At 46.3% G+C, this 24,360-nt stretch overlaps 1 protein-coding gene across 2 annotated transcripts in view; it reads left to right on the top strand.

The window, feature by feature from the left end:
* The window catches only part of LOC138453093 (dual specificity protein phosphatase 8-like), a 51,592-nt gene extending 36,420 nt beyond the window's left edge, over positions 1-15,172 (top strand). For both annotated transcript variants that reach the window (XM_069605605.1, XM_069605615.1), the window contains exons 6-7: positions 1,858-1,981; positions 13,340-15,172. In XM_069605605.1, coding sequence (XP_069461706.1) covers positions 1,858-1,981; positions 13,340-14,141 — 926 coding nt within the window. In that variant the 3' untranslated portion in view covers positions 14,142-15,172. The remainder of the gene's footprint in view (positions 1-1,857; positions 1,982-13,339) is intronic.
* The last annotated feature ends 9,188 nt before the right edge of the window (positions 15,173-24,360 follow it).

Here is a 24,360-nt window from a genome sequence, read left to right as displayed (position 1 = left end):
CCCACAGAGTTATTTTCTTTTCTTCCCTGGACAACATGGAAAGGGAGAAGGCACTACATGTAGTCCCTTCTCCCCGTTCCATTGCGGCCATTTTGTTTGTTTACCTTTTTTTCTATTTTTTTAATGGCCACCATGGAAAGGGAGAAGGGACTACAGGTAGTCCCTTCTCAGTGATCCCTTGTGGCCATTTTCTTTTTTTTTTCCTGAGTTGCAAAACAGTTTCCCACCATTTCACAAATCGAACGAAAATGCTATAAGTACCCCGGTACGATGTGCTGGGGTCCTAATAGCACTAGAACCCTCAGAGTGGGGCATTACCGGTTGGGTAATGCTCCTGTGGCTATGTTAAAGTCCTTGCTTGCTCAGGATTCGAACTATCGCCCTGGGGCATTTAACCGACCGGTAATACCCTCCTCCTCGGGTTCTATTGCTTAATTATGTTGCCAATGAAAACGTTGCAATGGGATGGAATATCAGTGGAATGTCTGTGTGTGCAATGGCACAGCGCCATTGACACTGATCATGCTATTTATTTATTTATTTATTCGTATTTGTTTAAAGCGCACATCAGCCCGTGGACATTGTGGCGCTGTTTCATGAATGCCTATCTATTTACAAAGAAGGTTTATTAGCTGCATTGGTAATTATGTTTACAGTACATCTTAGAGTTGCAAAGGTATAATTGTGTTTACAGAACATCTTAGGGTTACAAAGAATATGGCAGTTAACATATGAATGCAGTAAGATTCGTTTCTAACAGTGTGTTTAGTCGTAGTAGGAGGGGTGGTTTTGAAAAGTGGGGGACCCGCGGTTAAGTGAATATTGTGGTCTTGAAGGATTTGCAGAAGGTTATTAAGGAAGGTTCAGCTCTTAGTGTGTTGGGTAGGGTGTTCCGTAGTTTTGGGGCTATGTGAGGGAAGACTATGCCGCCGGCGTTGGCCCTTTTTATGGGAGGCAACTTTTCTCATGATGTCACAGTTCACGTGTGGATGTTAGAGTTGATTGGGGATGTCAGAGATAACGTGTGTGTGTGTGTCAGAGTTCATGATGAAGCTCATGTTGAAGTGAGAGTTCATGGATGGACGGATGATAGAATTCATGGGTGATGTCAGAGATCATGAGTAGGGCTCTTGTAGGAAAGAAAAGCTCATGTATAATTGCAGAGGTCATGGGCTAGTCACGAATCATGGGTGATGCCAGAATTTGTGAAAGGTTTCAAAGTTCATTAGTGGGTGCTCCAAGGGCTCTTTTAATACACTCAGTAATGGCCAAGAGACGTTGCATTGGAAGGGCCAGGCCACATGCCAGCAGTCTGATGGGATACAGTGTTGAGATGCCAGTTTTGGAAAATTGGGCTTCCATTGATGAAAGTAAACCCATTACCATTCGACTATTTATAAAGTCATTCATGAATGTCTAATACATTAGGAATTAGCCACGTGTGAGCTGCACTACCCAGGATAGACCCACAATGAGATATTTAGCTTGGTTTATAGTGACATTTTCGAACGCCACATTTTCGAAATGCCATTTTGTCGACACAAAATTGCTGACATCTGTTTTTCGAATGTTTTTTTTTTATTTAATTTTTGAAATGGTGGGGTTCCCCCAACCCCCTGTTTTTTTTATTGACACTTTTTTTTTATTAATGAAACAAAAATAAAACATTAAAAAAAGAATACATTGGGAATGTTTTTTTCTGAATTTTTTTTCAACAAAATGGCATTTCGAAAATATGTTTTCGAAAATTTCACCGGATACCATTTTGCTTCATTGAGGCTCGGTCCCTTTGTTGACATGCTTGTACTGATGAAAGAACGACGGGAAAGTGAGACCCGGCTGCTTTGTGTCCTGCAGATAAAGTGGAGCTGGTGAATGGGAAGGTGCTGGTCCACTGCCTGGCAGGCATCTCCAGGTCTGCCGCCATAGCTATCGCCTACGTCATGAGCACCGTTGGACTCCCGCTCGATGATGCCTACAGGTAGGTAGTGCCCAAGGCATGCATGGCTCCCCATACAGTGGTCCAATATTGATGCCATCCTATGTGCCACGTGCTCTCCTGCCATGTACACACTGCTCTCTAGCGGCACACTCTCTTTCGTCTTGCTGCGTCCGCCTCTCTCGGAGGGCACACTCTGGTGTGTTCATGCGTTTGCGCTGCTGCGTTCTTGGGCGTGCTCTCTTGATGCGCAGGGCCTCCTGTTTTCCATGTTCATGCTGCCCTCCAGCACCGCATGCTTGCACCCCTTGCTCTGCTTTCTCACACTCTGTTCCATGCTGCCGTGTATGCTGAGCTTGCGTCTCCCGTTGTTCTGCGCATGCTCTGCTCACTTGCTGTCAATGTTTTTCTGTTGATGTGCATGGCCTACATCTGTTGCTATATAGATTAAGGGGCAGCACCAGGGCAGGGCATGTAAATGGCATAACTGTTGCGGGTGGGTTGGCAATGTGAATAGCCTTGAACAGAGAAGAAAATGAGGTACTAAGGAGCATAAGTTCCGAGCAAGAAGACACGAGAAAAAAGGGAGAATGAACAGGGACGTCATTTCAACAAAATGCCAGGGGTAGCGGAAGTGACACCACACGACCCTTGACCCCCCTGATGACATCACAGGAAGGGATGTTTTGACCCCACCCCGAAGTGATATCGCGGGAAGCGATGGAACACCACCTTTCACCCGTTGACAAAACAGGAAGTGGCATCACATACCATTGTACACTACGAAAAATATGGTTACGATATAAGTGTAATGTGATGTACATTTCATACAAGAATAGATCGCCATATGTATCATTAAGATCAGTGTGTATAGGCCCATACTACCAAATTACTATGAATGCAAGCAGACATCAATGACCAAATGATAATGATGTGTTATTATATAGCACTAAGCGCTTTATAAAGAAAAAATATATACCCACTATCACCCAACCTGTATTGGTACTCATTTATCGAACTCAGAAGGATGAAAGGCTGAGTTGAGGTGTTTAAGAACAGACTAAAACAGTGACTCACCCCCTGAAGTGTGCCTGAAATAAACCTTTAATGAGTCTAGCAATTATTGTATAGAATTCCAGAAAGTCACATTATATGGTATTCCTATTCTTTCTTATTTAGGGTCAGTGCTGAAAGTGTTAGACTTGTGGCACTCCTGTTCTTATTTTTCTTCTTTTTTAAGGGGCCTGAACAAGAAAGACAGCCACTCCAGAAGTAAAGAGCCACATGCTGCTGGCCACAGCCCAGGAGCTTGCAGTACAAAAAAAAGAACAACTTTTTTTTTTTTAGAGGTCGCAAGGGAGACCACAGAGGTCGCAGTTGCGACCTCTGGTGACCCCTAAATGACGTCCCTGAGAATGAAATAATGGAAAAGTAGGAAAGGGGAATCATGTACTCAACAGTGTATTCTCGCTAGAGATGTGCACATGTTTGACTTGGAAAGCTCAATGACTCGGAGCAGCCTACTCTGACAGATGCTGCCTTCATTCTTAAAGCCTCATGGAGCTGACTTTTCATCTCGACCTTGCTACACACTAAGCAAGCCAAAGGGGGCGCAGGAGAAAACGGACACTGGATACTTAGTTTCTGCCAAAACAGCAATACATGTAATGTCCCATTATAGCGTACCAGGAACGCCATGTGCACAAGACAGAGGAAAACGAGGAGCCAGTTGCTATGCAAGGGAATGCTAAGAAGCACAGGTGAAGAAACGATAAAACACCCACCAAACGTGCATAAAAAATACTGACGCAGGCAGCAGAAAGGAAGCACGCCCTGTAAGTTAGCAAGGTAATTAGAGCAGAAGCTTGCTGGACAGGAGCATGCTTTATTAAAAAAGGTTAGAGAGAAGGCGGCAGCACCATAGTATTAGAAAGAAAGTAACTGAACCAAACGCCGCACTTGCCAAGGCACACAGATAAGTGTACTAAGGGGCCAGAGACAAGGCAAACTGATGCACGGCACTGGAGACAGGGTTATCTGTAGCAAGAGATAAACACGAAGAGATCAAGCAACATCCTGAGCCATAGACTAAAACAGAAACTAGTAAGAGAACTCGCAGCATGGGATAGAAAACATAGCGGCAGAAAAGGAGGTGAAAAGTAGCACTCGTTCATCCCCTCCAATTTCCTCCACACTTGTGGGATATTCCGTAGCATCCAAAAATATTGTCCTTTTTTAAATTGTACATGGTGCAAGCACTTGTATGGCTCTAGCCCCGCCTTCCTGAGCCCCACCCAGCCCATCAGCCTTCAGTCCCTTTCTCCATGAGGTAGAGAGATCAGACGCACATAGCATCGCTGGGATTTTTCCTTATCCTGCTTTTTGTCCTTCAATTTGTCTTCCTGCATCGGCTCCGTTGTTATGTTTTCTTTTCCTCCACCTATGGCAGAGCATAAGCGCTTCCACCTCGTGTTTCTCCTTCCGATGTCATTATGTGGCGGCGGACCCTCACAATCTTTGACTTGAGTGTCTAGGCCCAGACCATCGGTAGAATACGTGCTTCTTCTGCGACTCCATTCAGTCCAGGCACTCAAAAGAAGGATCTTAAGGTAGGAGCAGGTCTTCCACAGCTTTCCTCAGGTCCATTTAAGGGGATTCATTGAGGACAAAAGAAATCAACCGCCGAGTACTTTCCTTTTCAGAGCACCCCATCAGGGTGACTCCTACTGGGATCATCCGGTCCACGAAGGAGTTGTCCTGCCCCTGGCATCACCAGGGCACACCCTGAGGTGCCCCATTCAGAGTCTAAAGAGGATACCAAAGTTCCCTCTGAGGTTCCCCCTTTAGGGGCTCAAAGTACCAGGGTCACTCCCAAGGTACCCCAGAAAGGGGTTTAAAAGTCTACCAGCAAGGCTGAGGTTCTCCGTTCTGGGGCTAATAAAACTGAATTAATTTATGAGGTTCCCCTCAAAGGGGCTAAACATTGTACCAGCCAGTCTGAGGGAGCAAAGCAAATGGAGGCTCGTCCAAAGTCCACATTTACCCAATTCCTCAAAAAGGGCTAAGGAACCATCAAAAGCACCTAAAATAATGGCCAAAACCACCATGGCTTCTGGCAAATCTGAGACGCACGTTACCACAGAGAGTCTCAAAATGGCAGCCCCTCCAGTGTCAACGATATCAGCCATTTTATCTGTGCCTTCAGCTGCGTCAGGTGTGGATGCCAAGCCCAAATCCATGCCATCTGCGTCTTTGGGGAAAGATCCCTACAATCCAAGTATGGATTGGAATCCGAGAATGCCCATACCACCTACAATCTCTCTTCCTCCTACATCGGCACTGTTGCCCTATGTTGGGGGGACCTTCTTGGCAATCTGTGTCAACAGAGAAGTGGAGACATAATCACTTCAGCAGACTTGTTCTAAATCCACAGCCAAGCGGATCTTCGAAAGGGGCATCTTTCTGCCGTTTCCAAAACCTGATGCACTCAGACCCAATGAAAACCTACTTTCAGGTGCTCTTTCGGGAAGTCTTTCCCAGAACACTGTAACCTCCAATACCAATCGAAGTATCGCCTCTGCCTCCTCCTCTGAGGCCAGTGGAAGTTGCACCATCACCCCCTCCTCTGGTCGAGCATCCTCCTGAGCCAAAAGAGCCTGAGCCAAAGCTAAATGCTCAGCACTCGGCGCCTCGTGCTGAAAGTCCCACCGATAGCGGTGTGGTAGATGACCATGAGGAAGAGGAGGAGCTGTCTTCGTTAATTAGGGCGTTTCATGACCAGGTGATTGATCCTATATCCTATTTAGACATTCTGACACCTGAACCTCCTACTCTACAGGCAGGGGTTTTGCCAGGCAGGACGCAAACCTTCTACACGCACACAGTCCAAAAGCAAATGGCTCTGCTTCTGTCAGTGGTGCCTAAACAAACACATTGGTCCTTGTCAAGCATCAGTGGATAGCGTCCTCTCCTTTACATCAGACCTTGCATCCACTGGTATTCATTTGAACTGTTGCCGTACATACATGTCGGCCATCGGGGCTTACCTCAATTCTGACCCAGCTTCGTTCACACTCATAAACCCAGTTATTAAATGTCATTTTGCCGGCCTGCTGCATCTTTTTCTTTCTGTCAAGTCTCCACAGGCAAAATGGGACCTCAATGTGGTGCTCAACGCCCTCTGTCATAAGCAGTTCAAGTAAATTTCTCCCCTGGAAGGTGGCCTTCTTGATCACTATTACTACAGCAAGAAGGACTGGTGAGCTGCAGGCCCTTTGCATTGAAGAACCCTTTATGTCCTTCCATAGGAATAAAGGGCTGATGCCAACACACCCGTCTTTCCTCCCTAAAATCATTTTGGATGTTCATAATAACCAAACAATCACTTTACTGGTGGTCTTTCTGGACCCTTCGTCAGACTCAGAATGAATCCTAGACAACCTAGAAGTCAGGGGAGCTCTCAAGTTCTATCTGGATAGAACAAAGGACTTTAGAACCTCTTCTTACCTTTTTGTCACTTTTGGAAATGCGCAAAAAGGCCTCAATTTCCCGATGGATAGTTTTCTGCATCACAGAAGCCTGCATAGTATAAGGCCTACAGGCTCCCAAGGTTTTCCAAGTACATCTTGTGCGGGGTAAAGTGGCCTCTGTGGCTTTACAGAAGCAAGTTCCCTCGGAAACCATTGCCAAGGTCGGCCACTTGGGTCTACCCCTCGGCGTTCAGTAAACATTATTGTCTTAACTTCAGCTCTACAGCTGACACTCAGTTTGGTCAAGCGGTCCTCAGAAACCTTTTTATCTAGGGGGGTTAAATCCATCCACCTGTTTCTACCTTCAGTGCTTGTGAATCTCTGACAAGTATGGGGGAAAGGGGACTGGATGTTGGAGTAAGAAAAGATCTCTATTCGTAGTGACTAAAGTACTCCTAGTATATAGTGCCCTTTCCTCCAAGCCATCCTCTCTGAAAAGTTCCCTTTAATTGCCAATATGTCTACCGACCTCGGAACAAGAAAAGGACTGAAAGGCGATGCGCTGGGTTGGGCTCCGGTAGGCAGGGTTAGAGCCATACGAGTGTTGGCCCTGCATAAAAATAAAAAAGGGACAATGTTTTGGGATGTTTACCAAAAAGTGCTCCTGTCCCATCCGGAAGGACAGAATATCCCACAGGTATGGAGGAAAGGGGACTATGGACTGAGAGTACATTAGTCACTACAGTGAGTAACATTTTCGATGTCTCAGGATGTAAGAAAGGAGAAGTTTAATAGTGGTAAAAGACACAGCAACTATACATTTGTAGGGATAAGAAGATAGGGAGCAGAAAGACGTGGATGGCGGTATCAGAGAAAAGTCTGAAAACCACCAACACAGGGCTGGAAGAATCGGCAGCTGAGCTGCAAATAAACTGCTCACAGCCTTTGGCAAAAGGACAAGAACTCAGCAAACACACAAACAGGAATTGGCCAAAAGTCCTGGCAGCAAGAGGTTTTGTAAGCAATGCGTGAACAAGTTTACAGTGCTGGCAGCTGATGAGCTGTTTCAGGCAGTAAAACACCTAGGCCAGGGCCACATGACTGGCCTGAACAAAACAAGTCACAGGTGTTTGCAATTCCCTTATGACACATAGCCTTGCAGAGATGAGCCAGCGCTTAGATCTGGGAGTTGAACCATGGAAAGCAACGCACAGTAGCTGGTGGGTGTTACAGACTCCTTCCCCCGGAATTCTAAGAACTGAAGTCCTTAGACACAGGCGTCCAATTATACCATCCTTCCACTAATTGATGTTCTGATACGGTCCAGTTATAGCCTGCAACCACCAGCTGGTCCTCAGAGGGAACGAGCCTTAGCCTTGACACTTATTATGTGCATTCCCGACTCTGAGGGCATGCACCCGTGCTCTTGATAGCTCTACACATAAGGGGCACGGTTCAGAGGAGCTGCCACTCGGACAAGGGTTCGATACTTCCTGCAGCCTAATGATGATTCCATCCTTCTAAGGTCTTAACTTGAGTACCAACATTGTGGGCAATGATGCACATGGTAATTAGGGTATCTGGTCATTGCATCTAATGCCATTGCGTCTAACACCATTCCATCGAAATGTTTCCATCTAAAAAATGTCCATTGAATACATATTTTTTGGGGGTAAAGAGTTAATTTTTGTTTAGGTGCATTATAAAGGGTAAAAAACAGGGTTTGGTACTTTAAACCCTGGGCTCTTAGAAGCATCCATATCAGATAAAGGCAGCAGAAGATATGGCGAGGGGTTGCCTCTTTGAATTGTTCTGGTTACAACCACGGTTTTGATTGGTTCAATTAATAAAAGGAAAGGGGGGCGGGTGGGGGGGAGGGGTGGGGAAAAGGATGAAGACAATACTAGACCCTACAAGAAAGTTCAAGGGTGTTGAATAAAAGGTACATGTTGATAACAATGTTCTTAACTCATGTTGTAACGAAAGCTCAACCATTGTCTTAAGTTAAAAATGAAAATAAAGTTGGTTAAAAAAAAAACAACAGGGTTTGGGGGGTGAACCACCCCCAAACTCCCCCCCCCCCCAAAAAGAAAAATTAAATGTATTCGCCGCACATTTTTTAGATGGGAAAAATTCAATGCAAATGCATGTCGATGCAAGAAATTCGAGGCAATGGCCATACACCGGTAATTAGTAACAGCAGTTACCAAGTGCTCTTAAAATGCAGCTTCTGATATGCACTGCTATAGAAAACACCAAGGGGGTCATTTTAAATTAAATGAGGTGAGGAAGAAAAAGGAACAAAAGGAGGGTAACTCATGGAGCACCCAGCAATGGTTATGGCAGGACACGGGCCCAAACACATTCCTGCAAACTGCAGGCAGACAAAGGAACAAAGGAAGACCAAAGGAAGGGCCTCCAACTAGACAGGTTAGGGTCACCTCCAGTCTATTCAGCGCCTTCTGAGGTGTTAGGTATATGCCACGGGGGCAAGTTTGGAGCTATAAAGAGGTAGGAAATGTGCAGCACAGCCATTCCTTACTTGCCCTCATGGAACACACGAGAGAGCGAGAAATGTTAAAACACCCACCTTTCCCAACCATCATGCCAGAACAAATTTGCAAGCGGAAACTGGACAGCTTTCCAAGGATACAAAGAACCTTTAACACAAAGAAGACAGCACAACGCTGTCCCAACAACCATAGGCTGTAAGCGGCGTGAAGGCGGCATGGATCAGCTCCGACTTGGCCTTTCTCGGGAGCAGCAGCATTTCCCCTCCACCCCCCAACTGCTCCACTGATCCCATGTGCCCAAAAGCACATACCCTTTTTGCCATGATTGTTTTTGGATATGTATAATAATTCAAGCCTACAGCCTTATGTTTTCCCAAAAAGCAAACCCTCTCTGTGGTCTATTATTACAAAGAAAGCAAACTTTGTTTCTATAGGGGCCTAAAGGGGGTGGGGGGAGGTGGTCTCTACACACCCCGTATTATGACAATTCCAGGATTATGAGCTTTGCTGCCATCCTACGCCTCAGGACAGCTGCTTTTACTCTTTCTTTTTACCCTCCACTTGAGTAGAAAATTACCCCTCAAATATTGCTACCTGATCACCTTTCTTGTTGTACACAACCCACTCCCTTGCTATTTGTTCTTTCTGTACACGGTGCACGACCCGCTCTCTTGCTAGTTACACCCTGCTCTCTTTCGGTGCATGAGAGAAACAGCTAAGTTCCCAACTTGGGAACTCAGGTCCCCTGCACACTATTTTGTGTCTGGAATACCAGAGCAGTAATTAATTAATGGTATAGAGAGTAAAACAAATGTTATTTCCAAAGGGAATTCAAGTTATCTAGGTTTACAAAGACAACATTATTTTTAAAAATAGGCTTTCAATCAGATGAGGTCACAAGAACCAATCTTCATTTTATTCGTAATGTTGAAGCTGTGGAGGGCCCAACGCGTTTCGAGTGATTCAACACTCTTCATCAGGGGCAGATCAAATTTCTAAAAAAGATATGCACAATAATATTTACATGAATATTTTAACATCATATTCAAATCCAATCGTTTTTTAATGAAAAAAAGGCTTTTTTAGTCATCATGGAATGTAATCTAGTGAAAAAGACATTTCTTCGTTCAACTAGTACTGTATGGCCTTACAATCATGGATCAGAACCCATTGTGTAATGAGAATATTGTCATCACCATTAAGTCTACTTAAACATGATGCGAATCAACACCCACTGTAAGATTTTTTATGTCTTGTCCATTGCTCATACTAACACAGAGAGAGAGTTAGATCTAATACGATACTAGTTAGAAACAAGTATATTGAACTTCAGAAACTAACCTTGTGATTAATTATAGTAAAAAGCGTGTCTGCAAACGGAGAAAAAGGTCTCCGGATTACTCAGGAAATCGAGCTGCATGGAAACTCGGGAGATCGAGATGCAAGGATTTGTAAGTTTAAGTCCTATCTGTAAGAAAAGGAGGGGAACAAACCATAAGAATCGTGGCTATCAAACTATGGATATCTATCACCCACCTGGGGGTAAATGGAAACTTACAGTTTCAGCGAGGAGGAAAATGACACCAAATGATTTCATTGACTGGACGATGTGTCAAAAGTCATCTTGGCCAGGAAAATGTATCTGTAGAGAGACCCAGGCTTGTGTGGTATAAGTGATGTGGCCAGGCTCTATGAAAAAATAGGGAAACATAGTAGGGAAAGGAGCGGTCAAACAAATGTAGAATGTTAAATGAGTAGGCTAGTAAAGTGCCGCCTCCAAGAGGAACCTAAAGAGCTCACCTCTAACCGGCGGCGCTGCAGGATGGAAACAGGAAGACCGCCGAAGTACCTCCTATTCCATCCTCAGCGCCGTCGGAGAATTTATGACGAGTCAGACAATTACGTCATCATACGCATGCGCGTGCGACGTCACTGCCGTGATCACCATAGGAAAAATAAAGTCCATGGTCCCATACCTATTGTGATGATACCCGTTGCTGTTAATACAGTGTGAAGAAATCGTCAGTGGAAGGTGCCCGTTTACATGAAAGATGTCATCACGCTTGTGCGTGCGTGACATCACATGTGAACAAAGAGGTGATCGCGTCAAGAAGCGCGGCCATAGTAATTAAATAGCGCACATCTAGAATAACTGGGTCGTGTCAGGAGCAACCCTCAGCTGTACAATGGCGTTCCGTATTTGTTAGCCCAAGGAATGGGGGGCAACGGTATAGTTTAATCACATGCTCGTGTGTGTGTCTATTGATGTTTGAATATATTAGCCGATTGAATAAGGGTGAACGGAAATGTTAAATCAAAAGTGCCTGTGTGTGCCCTAGCACTAGATGGAAGTGCAATGGTCACGGATATACGGGAGTGATGGAATCCTAAAAGGGGGTGTCTAAAGTTTCCGAACAAAAAGGAATATTCAAGGAAACCAGATAAGTGCAGTTTGCACTTTTAGAAAGTAATAAAGAAAGGTTATTCTTGGTAAGGGCAACATTTAATACTCTCTGGATGAGAATCATGTACATATAGTATGTAGATTATAGTATGTAGAAACCCATGACGGCAAGACTGTATGTAGGATACTTAATTATGACTAAGGACTGTAAGTGAACAGTCCATTATGCAATCAGTATGTATAAAATGAAAAAGCTCTCTGAAGAGTATTGCCATATGTTATTGTAATCTGACCTAGTGTGGATGTGCTCAGACCAGAGTGAATGATAAAAAAACATCAGACATAAATAACGCACCTCAAAACTACTTATTTCTCGTCTCTTCACTTTCCTTAAACAAATACCCTAGAGACCTATCTAAATTCTGTCTACTAGGGTGTGCCATAACGGTCCATTTCCCTTCTTGCACTCTTTCTGTGCATGACCCGCTCTCTTGCTAGTTACACCCTGCTCTCTTTCTGTGCACGACCCGCTCTCTTGCTAGTTACACCCTGCTCTCTTTCTGTGCATGACCCGCTCTCTTGCTAGTTACACCCTGCTCTCTTTCTGTGCACGACCCGCTCTCTTGCTAGTTACACCCTGCTCTCTTTCTGTGCACAACTCACTCTCTTGCTAGTTACACGCTGCTCTCTTTCTGTGTACAACCTGCACTCTTGCTAGTTACACGCTGCTCTCTTTCTGTGCACAACCCGCTCTCTTGCTAGTTACACCCTGCTCTGTTTCTGTGCATGACCCGCTCTCTTTCTAGTTACACCCTGCTCTCTTTCTGTGCACGACCCGCACTCTTGCTAGTTACACGCTGCTCTCTTTCTGTGCACGACCCGCTCTCTTGCTAGTTACACCCTGCTCTCTTTCTGTGCACAACTCACTCTCTTGCTAGTTACACGCTGCTCTCTTTCTGTGTACAACCTGCACTCTTGCTAGTTACACGCTGCTCTCTTTCTGTGCACAACCCGCTCTCTTGCTAGTTACACCCTGCTCTGTTTCTGTGCACGGCCCGCTCTCTTGCTAGTTACACCCTGCTCTGTTTCTATGCACAGCCGGCTCTCTTGCTAGTTACACCCTGCTCTGTTTCTGTGCATGACCCGCTCTCTTGCTAGTTACACCCTGCTCTCTTTCTGTACATGACCCGCTTTCTTGCTAGTTACACCCTGCTCTCTTTCTGTGCATGACCCGCTCTCTTGCTAGTTACACCCTGCTCTCTTTCTGTGCACAACCCGCACTCTTGCTAGTTACACGCTGCTCTCTTTCTGTGCACGACCCGCTCTCTTGCTAGTTACACCCTGCTCTGTTTCTGTGCATGGCCCGCTCTCTTGCTAGTTACACCCTGCTCTCTTTCTGTGCATGACCCGCTCTCTTGCTAGTTACACCCTGCTCTGTTTCTGTGCACAGCCCGCTCTCTTGCTAGTTACACCCTGCTCTGTTTCTGTGCACGGCCCGCTCTCTTGCTAGTTACACCCTGCTCTTTTTCTATGCATGACCCGCTCTCTTGCTAGTTACACCCTACTCTTTTTCTATGCATGACCCGCCCTCTTGCTAGGTACACCCTGCTATCTTTCTGTGCATGACCCGCTCTCTTGCTAGTTACACCCTGCTCTTTTTCTATGCATGACCCGCTCCCTTGCTAGTTACACCCTGCTCTTTTTCTATGCATGACCCGCTTACTTGCTAGTTACACCCTGCTCTCTTTCTGTGCATGACCTGCTATCTTGCTAGTTACACCCTGTTCTCTTTCTTTGCACAGCCCACTCTCTTGCTAGTTACACCCTGCTCTCTTTCTGTGCATGACCCGCTCTCTTGCTTGTTACACCCTGCTCTCTTTCTGTGCATGACCTGCTATCTTGCTGCTTATACCCTGTGCACGCTCTTCTCTTTTGCAGTGGGCATGCATTGCGTGCCCGCACTTTGTAGATTCGGGTACGTTGGAAGTTAACACTGTATCTTTTCTCTTTGCAGGTTTGTTAAGGAGAAGAGACCCACCATTTCGCCCAACTTCAACTTTCTGGGGCAGCTCCTGGAACACGAGATGAGCCTGGCAACGTGTTCCCCTGAGCGACCCCACAGGCCGTCCCACAGTGACAGCCTGTCTGACTGCAGGAGGCCCCAGCATTGCTGCGCCCAGGAGCAGTGGGAGGCCCGCAGCCAGCCTTGCCCCAGCACCTGCGACCCTGCCTCTGAAACCCTGCAGGAGGTGGAGGTGGCGCTAGATGCCAGAGAGCTGGAGGGGCGGCTGGAGGAGACATGCAGCCAGGGGGAAACTGAGACTGAGGAAGTGGAGCGCAGGTTCACATCACTGGGGATCTCCTCAGACCCTCACTGGAACAGCGGCACCATGAAGCGCTCCTTTTCGTTGGACATTAAGTCAGTGTATTCCCCCGACCCCATCTCTTCTGCTGGCACATGCACAAACCCCAGCAGCACGCCCGCTGGGTCTCAGTCACCCCAAGGCAACAGGCACCCATCCAAGCCGTTGAAAATATGGAACCGGATTTTTGGTTTTGGATTCAACTTCCTCTACTTCTTTTCTGAAGAGGAAGAGACCAAAGACAACCTGGGGCAGCCAGCGGGCCCAGTCGAGACACAAAAGGAGCCAAAGTCCACAGAAAGCCTGCCAGCATGCCAAGCAGGCCGCCGCTGCAGAGAGGAAGGTCCACAGCAGCCATTCAGACTCAGCAGGCCAGGGTGCCACGCAAAGGGGCACAGGATGGAGGATGGTGACTTTGTGCGGACTAGGGCGGTCTCTCCAGTGCCAGTGTGAGAAGCTCCCGGGACAGCGGCCCGTGCTTCCTTGCCTCGTTTAGCCAGATGCTGCTCTTCTGAGTGGCGGGGCCAGCGGTGTACTGAGTAGGATGCAGAGACTGTGGAGACGCGCTTGCCACCCCCACCCCCTTTGCTGCATGATGATAATGACAACTACGGGAACCGCTTGAGTGGCATGCAGGAATGAGAACTCCGGGAACGTTGCAATGTTAGACTATGGTATTCCTGCCGCCGACCGAGTCTGGAGTGGGCTCCCCATAAGACCCGAATGGACACACAGAGAGACCCGCTCGCCAGATCTTCGGAGCGCTCCTTGCACTCGGCTCCATATTGCACATTTCTCCCCCGCTTTTCAGATGACATCTGCTCCCTGCAGCATTGGGCTAAAATATACCTGCAGGCCCATGATCTACGCTCCTGGGAGCCATCTTTTGGTAGGGGTGGAGCCAGAGATAAAGACTGGGGAGGGCGGGGCCAGAACAGATTTACTGAATGTGCCAAGTCCTGAGAGTCTCAAATGCAGTCAAGTGGCCTTGCTAGGCCTGAGCCGTGCAGTCTGAGGGGTTCCAGGTGAGAGCTGGGGGACGGTGGTACCAAGAGAAGATCAGTATGACAGGAGGCGTTGGTACCGTGCTAGGAGATGGGTGGCGGGAACCCAGTCGCCGGACTCTCCTCTCTGTTGTGGAGGCCTGCATCTTTAATAAATGAAGGGGCCCTACATTGGCCTAAGAGGAGATGGCTGAAGTGATGTTACTGGTCTCCGTGCTCTCGGCTTTGCCTGTTAGTGGAAAAGGAAGAGGCCAAATAGCCGCCTTTGTCATTGTAAAGTGGCTGTGCCGGCCATTGCTCGCCACACGCCAGGGATATGGACTACATCCAAGGCACTTGGAAGGAGTGGCCCGCAATTATCTTGGGTGAAGGGATGGAACTCCTAACCCGGCGCTAGTGCGTGAAGAATGATGTATTTTTAGGAAATGATTCCAAATGTTTGTTTGTTTCTCATTATTTATAAACCAGCAGTTTACTGTGTACTTGTGTTTCATTGAACTCTGGGTGCCAATCGATGGGTTGGAAAAAATATGTATGTTTGGCGAATGCTGTCTGAAATGGGCTTAGCAGGGACATGTTCCTTCATTTTCGTCATTTTTACAGGGGCTTTCGCCATGGGTATGGTCCCAACGCGCTGCAGGTTGAACGCCCTCAAAGGGACCGAAGACCAAAGTATGGTGGATTGGGAGGTGCTATTATGCGTGTGTGCATTATTGCCAATTGTGTGTATATGTGTGTATGGATTGACATGTATAGAGTGCATATCCACAGGGGAACTGGGCAAAAAAGATTGCATCTGGGCGCAGATGTAGGAACAGCACAGAACCAGAATGCCAGCATTGCCTACTTTTCTAGATGAAAAGATATGTTTTCAATGTTTTCCTAAAGCCCAACAAGGACTTGTAGTTACGGAGTTCCTAGGGTAGGAAATTCCAAGCTCTTGGCCCTGCATAAGAGATGCATCTATCGCCCCATATCACAGAATCTGAGTGAGGAACCACTAATAGCTGTTGTTATGGTCAATTGAAGGTTATGGGGGGGGGGGGGTGTCCACCCATGTCCAAATGGCATGCATATAGGTGAAAGAGGTACACTAGCAAAATAAGCGGGGGGGGCAAAAGGATAGTGAATTATGTGTGTAGCTGCAGTACACATTTTTTTGTTGTGAAAGGTAGCTGCATTCTTATGGTAAAAGTGTTGTGCAAAGTGTCATTCGAGTTGTGTGTGAGAACAGATGCATGCAGGAATGTGGGCGCGTCTTTGGCTAATTCCATAAATGCAATTCCTAGTAATGCCTAGAATCAGGGGAATTCAGCCAGATTCTAAACAACTAGGTTGAGAAATTAAGGTGACATCATTCTGCATGCATCCAGCTATCATTAAGTCACTATATTTTGAACCCAAAATGGCCATAAAGGCTGCCTTCTGCCAACACCTGCATTTCATGTAACAGACACGGTCTACAATCACCTAGAATCAATACATTGGCTACCCTCATAGAATCGACTAGGTGCAGCACCCTGGCAAGCTCCAAAAGCTTTCAAAGTGCTATGTGGATGCTGTCACAAGAGATCTAGGTACAATGGCTGCAATCTGTGCAATACAATGTAACACCCAGGTCACCCTCATGAATTATTCAAAGTGCATAACGTTGGCCAGCCGCTCACATCTTTTATGTTCAACACGTTAGAATTAGAATAGAGCAGTGGCATGGCTATGCTTATAAATAATCTAAGTGCTAGACATTGGCCACCCTTCTGGACCTTCTGGTTCAACCCGTTGGATACCCCCAAGATGCATCTTAGTTCAACACATTGCCCACCCCCAATATTCATACAAGTGCAATGCATTGTCTAGCCCTAAGATCCATCCAAATGCAACACATTGCCTATCCCCGATATCCATCCAAGTGCGACACATTGCCTATACCCAAAATACAGCTAAGTGCAGTACGTTGCCTATCATCAATATCCATTCAAGTACAATGCATTGACCATCCCCAAAATATATGTAGGTGCAGTACATTCCCTACTGCTATTACTTCATCTAAGTGCAACAGCAAGTGTCATTTCATGCCTGTCCTTTTTAGTCTGTGTTGTATTATTCAAGCGCCCTGATGCTTGTCTTCATGACTGTCTAAAAGCAGTCGGTGTCTGGATGGACCAAAATTGGCTCAAGCTCAATGGCGATAAAACGGAGGTGATGTTGGTGGGTTGTCCTCCCAGCCCATCACTATGGACCCCTGGTTTTTGGCCTACTTCATTGGGCCCCCTGCCCTGTCCAGTGGACAAAGTAAAGAACTTAGGGGTCATTCTTTCCACCTCTCTGTCCATGTCAAATCAGGTTTCAGCGGTCTGCCAATCTGCCCACCACCAGATTAGGGTACTTAAGAGGGTCCTCCCTATGATCCCAGAAGCTATGCGCCCTCCTGTGGTGGCTGCATTAGTCCTCTCACGGTTGGAATATTGCAACTCCCTGTACCTCTCTCAGCCGGTGGGCCTTCTCCAGCGTCTCCAACGCATGCAGGACCTGGCAGCTAGACTGGCCACAGGCTCTCCCTATGGAGCACATATCTCCCAGTGCTTCGCCAACTTCACTGGCTTCCAGTGGCTCAGCAAGTTAAGCTCAAGTCACTGTGTGTTGTCCACCGGGAAATCCAGGGCCTAGGAGCTGAGTTTCTTCAAACCAAATTTGTCCCATATATCCTGGAACGCAATCTTCGCTCCTCGACCACCAACCTCTTGGTGGTCCCTAGGTACAACCGGGAAAGACTCAGTGGCAGAGCTTTTTCCATTGCTGCGGCCAGGCTGTGGAACACCCTCCCACTGCTACTCAAGTCTACCTCTAACCATTTGGCTTTCAGGAAAGCCCTGAAAACAACTCTATTTTAGCTCTCTGGCTACCACTGTTCTTCCTGCTCGGTACCTTCCTCACCAGCGCCATGATGCCCTTGGGCGACCGTGTGCACTTTACAAGTCCAGGTAACATAACATGCCCTCAGGCTACCGGCGCTATATAAAAAAAAATACATACATACATACAACAAATTGCCCACCCCCAAAATCCAACCAAGTGCAATACATTGCCCACACCCATAATCCATCCAAGCGCAACACATTGCCTATTCCAAAATCCATCTAAGTGCAACACGTTGCCCTCCCCCAGTAATCCCCCTAAGTGCAATACACTGCCTACACCTCATAATCCATCTAAGTGAAATTAATTGCCTATCCCAATAATCAATAGGGTGCGAATACACTGCCTGCGTTCAAAGATCCTCCCTGTGCAAGACACTGAACCACCCCTATGACTCCTCCAAGCGCAATACCCTGGCTGCTCTCAGGGATATTTGTAGTTCCACAACATGTCCAACCTCACTATACTTCCAGGTGTCATGCACAGCCTGGTATCCGCAGAAATAAAAAAAATAAAAAACAAATCGCAAAACTGCTGAATTTGGCCCATAATGTCCATCAAGGAAAGCAAGTGTTGAAGGGGGATTTTTAAAAAAAATAATTAAAAAAGAAAAGGTACCCTGCAGCGCCGGTTCCCATCCACATAAGTGAAAGGAGCTGGCGTCTCAGGGAGATGGGGAGTTGGTGGCACACATTTTGCTGTAGGGTGATGTTCGTAATTATTGCAATTTCGAAAATTTCAAATTCTTAATTTTCGGATTCTGAATTTTCAGAATCAAAATAATCATGGACATCCACACAGCCTATCCTCAAAATCCTACTGAGTTCAACACATAGACTAACAGGTGAGTCCACATCATGGGCCAAAATAATTATAGGAGTAGCGTAAACGGGGCTGGGTTTTACCTGAGTACAGTAATAGCTGTGCTCACTGCCCATATCACCTTCCCTGAGTTGTAGCTGTAGGGTGTTCTGTCCGGTTGCCATGGGTGAACAGGGGCAAACAGGGAAATTGGAGATGCCATGGGAGAGAACTGCACTTTGTCCCTGGCCCTTAGCTGGCTGCCTCGGCATGGCTGCCCTGGGGCTCTCAGTGAAGAGGGCTACTTCCTGGTGGACGCCACCAATCATGGGCTGGGTGGGCGGGGGAGCAGGGTAGGGATTTGGGAGGGATGGAGGCGCAGGCAGTGGCAAGCAGGGGATAGTAAATAATAAAAGAAAGAGTGGAAGTTGGCAGAAAAGGGGTGCAGGAAAGGGGTGAAATAAATAATAAAAGAATGGTGGGCAGGAGCCTACGGAAAGGGGGAAAAATGAACAATAAAAGAAATGCAGATAGTGGGCGGGAGCGGGGAATGGATAGGAGGGCATGAGGCCACTTACACATGGAAGATTTCCCCGAGCAGGAACAGAGGGCAAGATTTGCTCTCGTGCTCTTCCAGCAGTAGAAGAGGCCGTCTTGGGCTTGGGGCTTCCAGGAGCTCTCACTTCCTGTGTAAGCCACCAATCACAGGCTGGGTGGGCGGAGAGGAGGACAGGGGAGGGAGTGAGGAAGGGAGGCATGGAGTAGCAAGCAAGGGATAGTAAATAGTAAAAGAAAGAGTGGAAGTTAGCGGGAATGGGGCAGGAAAGGAGAAAAATAGAGAATGGCGGGAGGCGGGTGTGAGTGGAAGGAAAGGGGAACAAGTAAAATAAATAATAAATGAAATGCGGATGGCGGGTGGAAGCAGGGAATGGACAGGAGGACATGAGGCCACACACCCCAGGAAGATTGCCCCGAGCAGGAACAGAGGGCAGGATCCGTGCTCATGGTCTTGCAGCCGTAGACTATATCATGAGCTTGTGAAGAAGGTTGCCCATCTAGTGTGGGTGACTTAGCTGGTGGTTCATCCTCACCCAGGTCAATGTATTTTTCTTTAATTGGGTAACGTTCTAAAACATGTATAAAAGAAGCAACCTTGTCCAGTGTCTGTTCGAAGCAATCTTGTGTCCATACACCTGGTTTAGGCGTATCCTTTAATGGAAAAACAATTCTCTCAGGATCAGTAGGAATGGGATCCCTGTGTAACGCTTCAAATAAGGCGAACGTAGCTAAAGTGTAGTGTGTGTCCTTAGTAAAACTGTTTTTACAGCTGTTTGTCTTTGTGTGACACTTTACTGTGTATTGTGAGAGTCTACGCTACTGTTAAGTGCAATAGAACATGAATTAAACAAGCCGAGCATGGGTGAGTAATGATTCACCTGCAAGAGTAGGGCAATAAGGCGGAGAACCTGGGTTTAAGGAAGCAAGCAAGGCGGAAGGAAGGGGAGGAAGGAGAACAGGGCACACAATACATTTGCACTGCCACTGCTGCACAGAACAGCCTATAAACATCATCATTACTGACCCTTGAAGGCTATAGTGATTGCTGCAGCACAGAGTCCCCTCATCAATACGCAAAAGGGCCCTTACTCTAAGATCATTCCATTATTTTGTGCCAAAGATAACTCGAAACCTACAAATGTGTGCCCTGTGTCTGCTAATAGCATGAATCCAGTGGGCGGTGCCTTCTGGGAGGAAGACATTTTGAACTGATGAAATGAGACAGTGTGTTTCATAAAGTACGAAGCAGAACTCTTGCTAAAACATCCTCTGCTTGGTGCTTGTAGCACATAGAGGCCGACACCTTTCACAATGTGAAAGCAAACAGCGCCGGTCGGTATTTGAGCTGTAGTAGGCGTTGTGTAATGGCATTGGCAGTGGTGGCATGGAGGTGCTACGTTTGTTTTGACTGCCCTTTCTAAATTTTGGCCCAGCTTAAAACAAATAGCCAAAGGATGAGACCCGGATTTAGGGCAGAGACCAGCAGAGGAAACCGCATTGTTGGGTCTTTCTTTGCAGACCATGCCCCTATATTAGCGTTGTGCTGATAAGTGAATCGAAAATTCATACATTTTAATCTGTATAGTGCAGCAAATTAGCTGCGCTTTATGCAGTGTCTGAGGAAGGTACTTTCTGAATCAGGTGTTCCATTGGGATGGTTAAATGCCCAGATGTTGGGGGACCGAACTCAGAGCATGGTGAGCCCATGGTCACTGCATAACCTTACCTGGCTTTTGGGTTGAATAGAGGGCAGTTTGCCAGCACAAGCTGCCCTCCACCACTCTCTGCTAGCTTGCGATGAAAGATTCGTTTGTGTAAATCTCCTCTTCAAGCGTGCGCCTAATATCCCTGGCAAAAAGCTGTTTGGGCCTTAAATTTGTCCCCGGAAGTTCAGTCCCTCGTAGCCACATTGTTTTGCTGCAAGTAAACTTAGGCACGGACAAAGGCCAGGGTGCAGCATTCATAGGCCAGGGTGCAGCATTCGTAGGCCAGGGTGCAGCATTCATAGGCTAGGATGCAGCATTCATAGGCTAGGGTGCAGCATTCATAGGCCAGGGTGCAGCATTCATAGGCTAGGATGCAGCATTCATAGGCTAGGGTGCAGCATTCATAGGCTAGGGTGCAGCATTCATAGGCTAGGGTGCAGCATTCATAGGCCAGGGTGCAGCATTCATAGGCTAGGATGCAGCATTCATAGGCCAGGGTGCAGCATTCATAGGCTAGGATGCAGCATTCATAGGCCAGGGTGCAGCATTCATAGGCTAGGATGCAGCATTCATAGGCTAGGGTGCAGCATTCATAGGCTAGGGTGCAGCATTCATAGGCTAGGGTGCAGCATTCATAGGCTAGGATGCAGCATTCATAGGCCAGGGTGCAGCATTCATAGGCTAGGATGCAGCATTCATAGGCCAGGGTGCAGCATTCATAGGCTAGGATGCAGCATTCATAGGCCAGGGTGCAGCATTCATAGGCTAGGATGCAGCATTCATAGGCTAGGGTGCAGCATTCATAGGCTAGGGTGCAGCATTCATAGGCTAGGGTGCAGCATTTTCGGATTGATCTAGAGCTTTGTCCTGGACGATTTTTGCAGAGCTCACAACGTGGACATGAGTTTTTGACACGTTTGTTTCCTGTAAATTCAGCTTTTGTGGACTTTGTACTCGCCACTCTCTGGTGGGAAGTCTAATATTCTTCATCCTCTGCTGTCCGTTGCAGCATTCGTGGAGCCTTTTACCAAAATCCACTTCCCACTAGGTCCTAGACACCGCGCTTTGAGGTGCGTCTCTGCTCAAGGGAATTATTCTGTGCCTCCTTCTAAGTGACTGTGTGATTTGTTCTGCTGCATCTTGATGTCCCCTTTCCTTCTTCAGGAAGTAGAGCCATGCCTGTGTGACATGTCCACATGGGCAGGTCGGGGCGTTGGTATCCTGATGGCACCTGGGGTTGAATGCATCATGATGGCATCCACGGTAATCAGGATCATCATGGAAGCCCGGAGTCAAAAAAGGGACTCTAAATGTGAATAACGATAAATTGGGTAGAGTGGTACACCTTCCAAAACTCCAAGGTTGGTTTATACTCCAACATTCCATGGTTGGTTTATACTGTCTAAAGGTCAATTGTGCAGAAGCTCAATTAGGACCACTATTATTAGGTCAATTAGGACAAAGGTCAATTGTAAATGGCCAATTTGGGTAATACTCCGGCAAACAATACCGTCCACATATAATGAGGCAGGAGAGTTTGGTTAGTACTCTCAAAGTTAGTCGAAATGTAACCTTTATTATTGTTAAAGGTGTGGCTCGCTTTTTATGGTCAAGTACATGAGGCTTCCACTTTGCTGGGTTTAGAAGATTGAGGGATGATCCTCGATCAAACTTGGTCTGCACCGTTTGGGAGATCCTGTGCTGCCCAAGGACCCAAAGATGTGTTTCTTGCTGTGGATGGAAACGTTTTGGAGTCTAGCCCTGCTGATACACAAAGCCATTTAAAGTCTTGCTTTGCAGACACAGGTTCATACTGTCTTTTGAAATTTTGTTGTCCCCTAATTCCATGAAGATTCTGGGGATTCCATGTTGAGAGGGTCGTTCCTTTTCAAATGCAACAAAGAACAAAACAGCCAACAAAGAATATTGGGCTCCCAAAGTGTAACAGGGATATGATTTGATATGATATGGCATTTGTGACGCGCCTATACACAGGTGTTTCAAGGCGCAACGAGGCAAGGGAGGGGGAACAGAGGGAGGACGGAGACATCAATCTTACTAGGCTATGTGACATTGAGATGGCGCAAGTTCAGGGCACCTAGAAATTTCCAACAAATGTTATATAGGGCAATTGGTTATTGCCAATGCCTCACTCAATACAACGATGAGTCGTAGATATTTTTCAAAACCCTAAGGATCATGCTCTTCCTCCACTTTGTACGGGGTAGGGCTGTATAATTGATGTGGTATCCAGTTTAGTGGTGCCATTTGAACAAATGTGTCCATTGCCCGAAAGTGAGAAAGATACATTAGAGGCTTATCTACAAGAGAATATGCAAAATAGACTGATTTGCCACTTGAAGTCACCGGCTCCTGCTTCACATTTTTTGCACTCAAAAAGTAATTAGTATTACACCGCTGTGGATCATTTTGAGTTACATTTTAAATTTTTAATTCTCTAAGGATGTCTTTGCATTAGGGATTGAGCATGCTTACACTGAGAACCAACAACCCCTTTTCTAATGACCTCTAGAAACAAGGCATACTGTGGGATACCAATGAATGGACAGATGTTGCAGCTATTCTATCCTCATATCCAAATCTTCAGTCTGTCTGAATGAGTACATATGGTACACATAGTTACAAACATTTAAATGTTAGGTGGGAATTGTGAAAAATGAAATGAGCACCAAGCACAGTATGCATTACGTACATGCTGATTTAAGCATGCAATCCCTTTATCACATCATCTGTCTTCATGTTTATCTTCCCAAAATTCTCTTTGATTTTATGCAAAGCAGCCAGGAAGTCTTATTGGTTCTATTTGTCCTCCTCTTTTCTCAACTGGGCAATTTGAAAAAGTGCAAAAGATGCGTACCAGACTGCCCATCTTGGGATGAAAACCCTTTTTCAGAAACAATGTATATGGCTATCCTAAATTTTGATAGGGTTTTTTGCTCAGTAAGACAAGCGCAATATTCATATTGTGGCTACAACATATAATTGAAGGGATCATTAAAAATGAACGTTGTTCAATTTTATATAGAGACACTTTACAATGGTAATTCAATTAAATAACTTCCTCTAATCGTTCACGGCATCCCTCTTTTATTCCCCTTCCCCCATCTAATGCCACAGCGGTCAGCAATAGCTTGGGTGGCTCTAGCACACATGCACCTGGTAATGCGACTTCCATCCGGAGAGTGCGAGACACAGAGACATAGAGTTTGACACAGTGAGAGAGACCGCAGGGAGGAAAAGATAGAGAGAAAGAGAGAGAAAGCACTAGAAAGGCATGTGATGCGCCAAGTACAGCCAGTAATACATAACCATGGATTGTTTTGCATTATCCTTGAGTAGTGACCCTTTGGACTCATTCTGAGGCATTAGGACTTCTTTTCCAGGAAGGTTCATCTCATTCTGCATTTAAGATCTGGTGATCAGTGGAAAACCACATTTAGGACTCCCAGAATAGTATAATCCCTTCTGGGTTTCGAACAACCCTTACTATTTTCCAAAGTATTATAGATTTAATATCACCAGACATTATGAATCAATATATGATTTTCTACCTAGATAGTTTTTTGGATATATTCACCTTATTTGAGAAAACATCAAAGTCTCACCTGTGAGGGGATTTGAAACGATGACTTAATAATAGCCTGTTATCAAAACTCAATGGGCCTC

The sequence above is a fragment of the Ambystoma mexicanum genome, chromosome 1p (genome assembly GCF_040938575.1).
Source record: "Ambystoma mexicanum isolate Mex_15411 chromosome 1p, UKY_AmexF1_1, whole genome shotgun sequence".
Taxonomy (NCBI): Eukaryota; Metazoa; Chordata; class Amphibia; order Caudata; family Ambystomatidae; genus Ambystoma; species Ambystoma mexicanum.
Note: the sequence above shows the minus strand (reverse complement) of the source record. Positions and strands in the feature narration are given on the sequence as shown.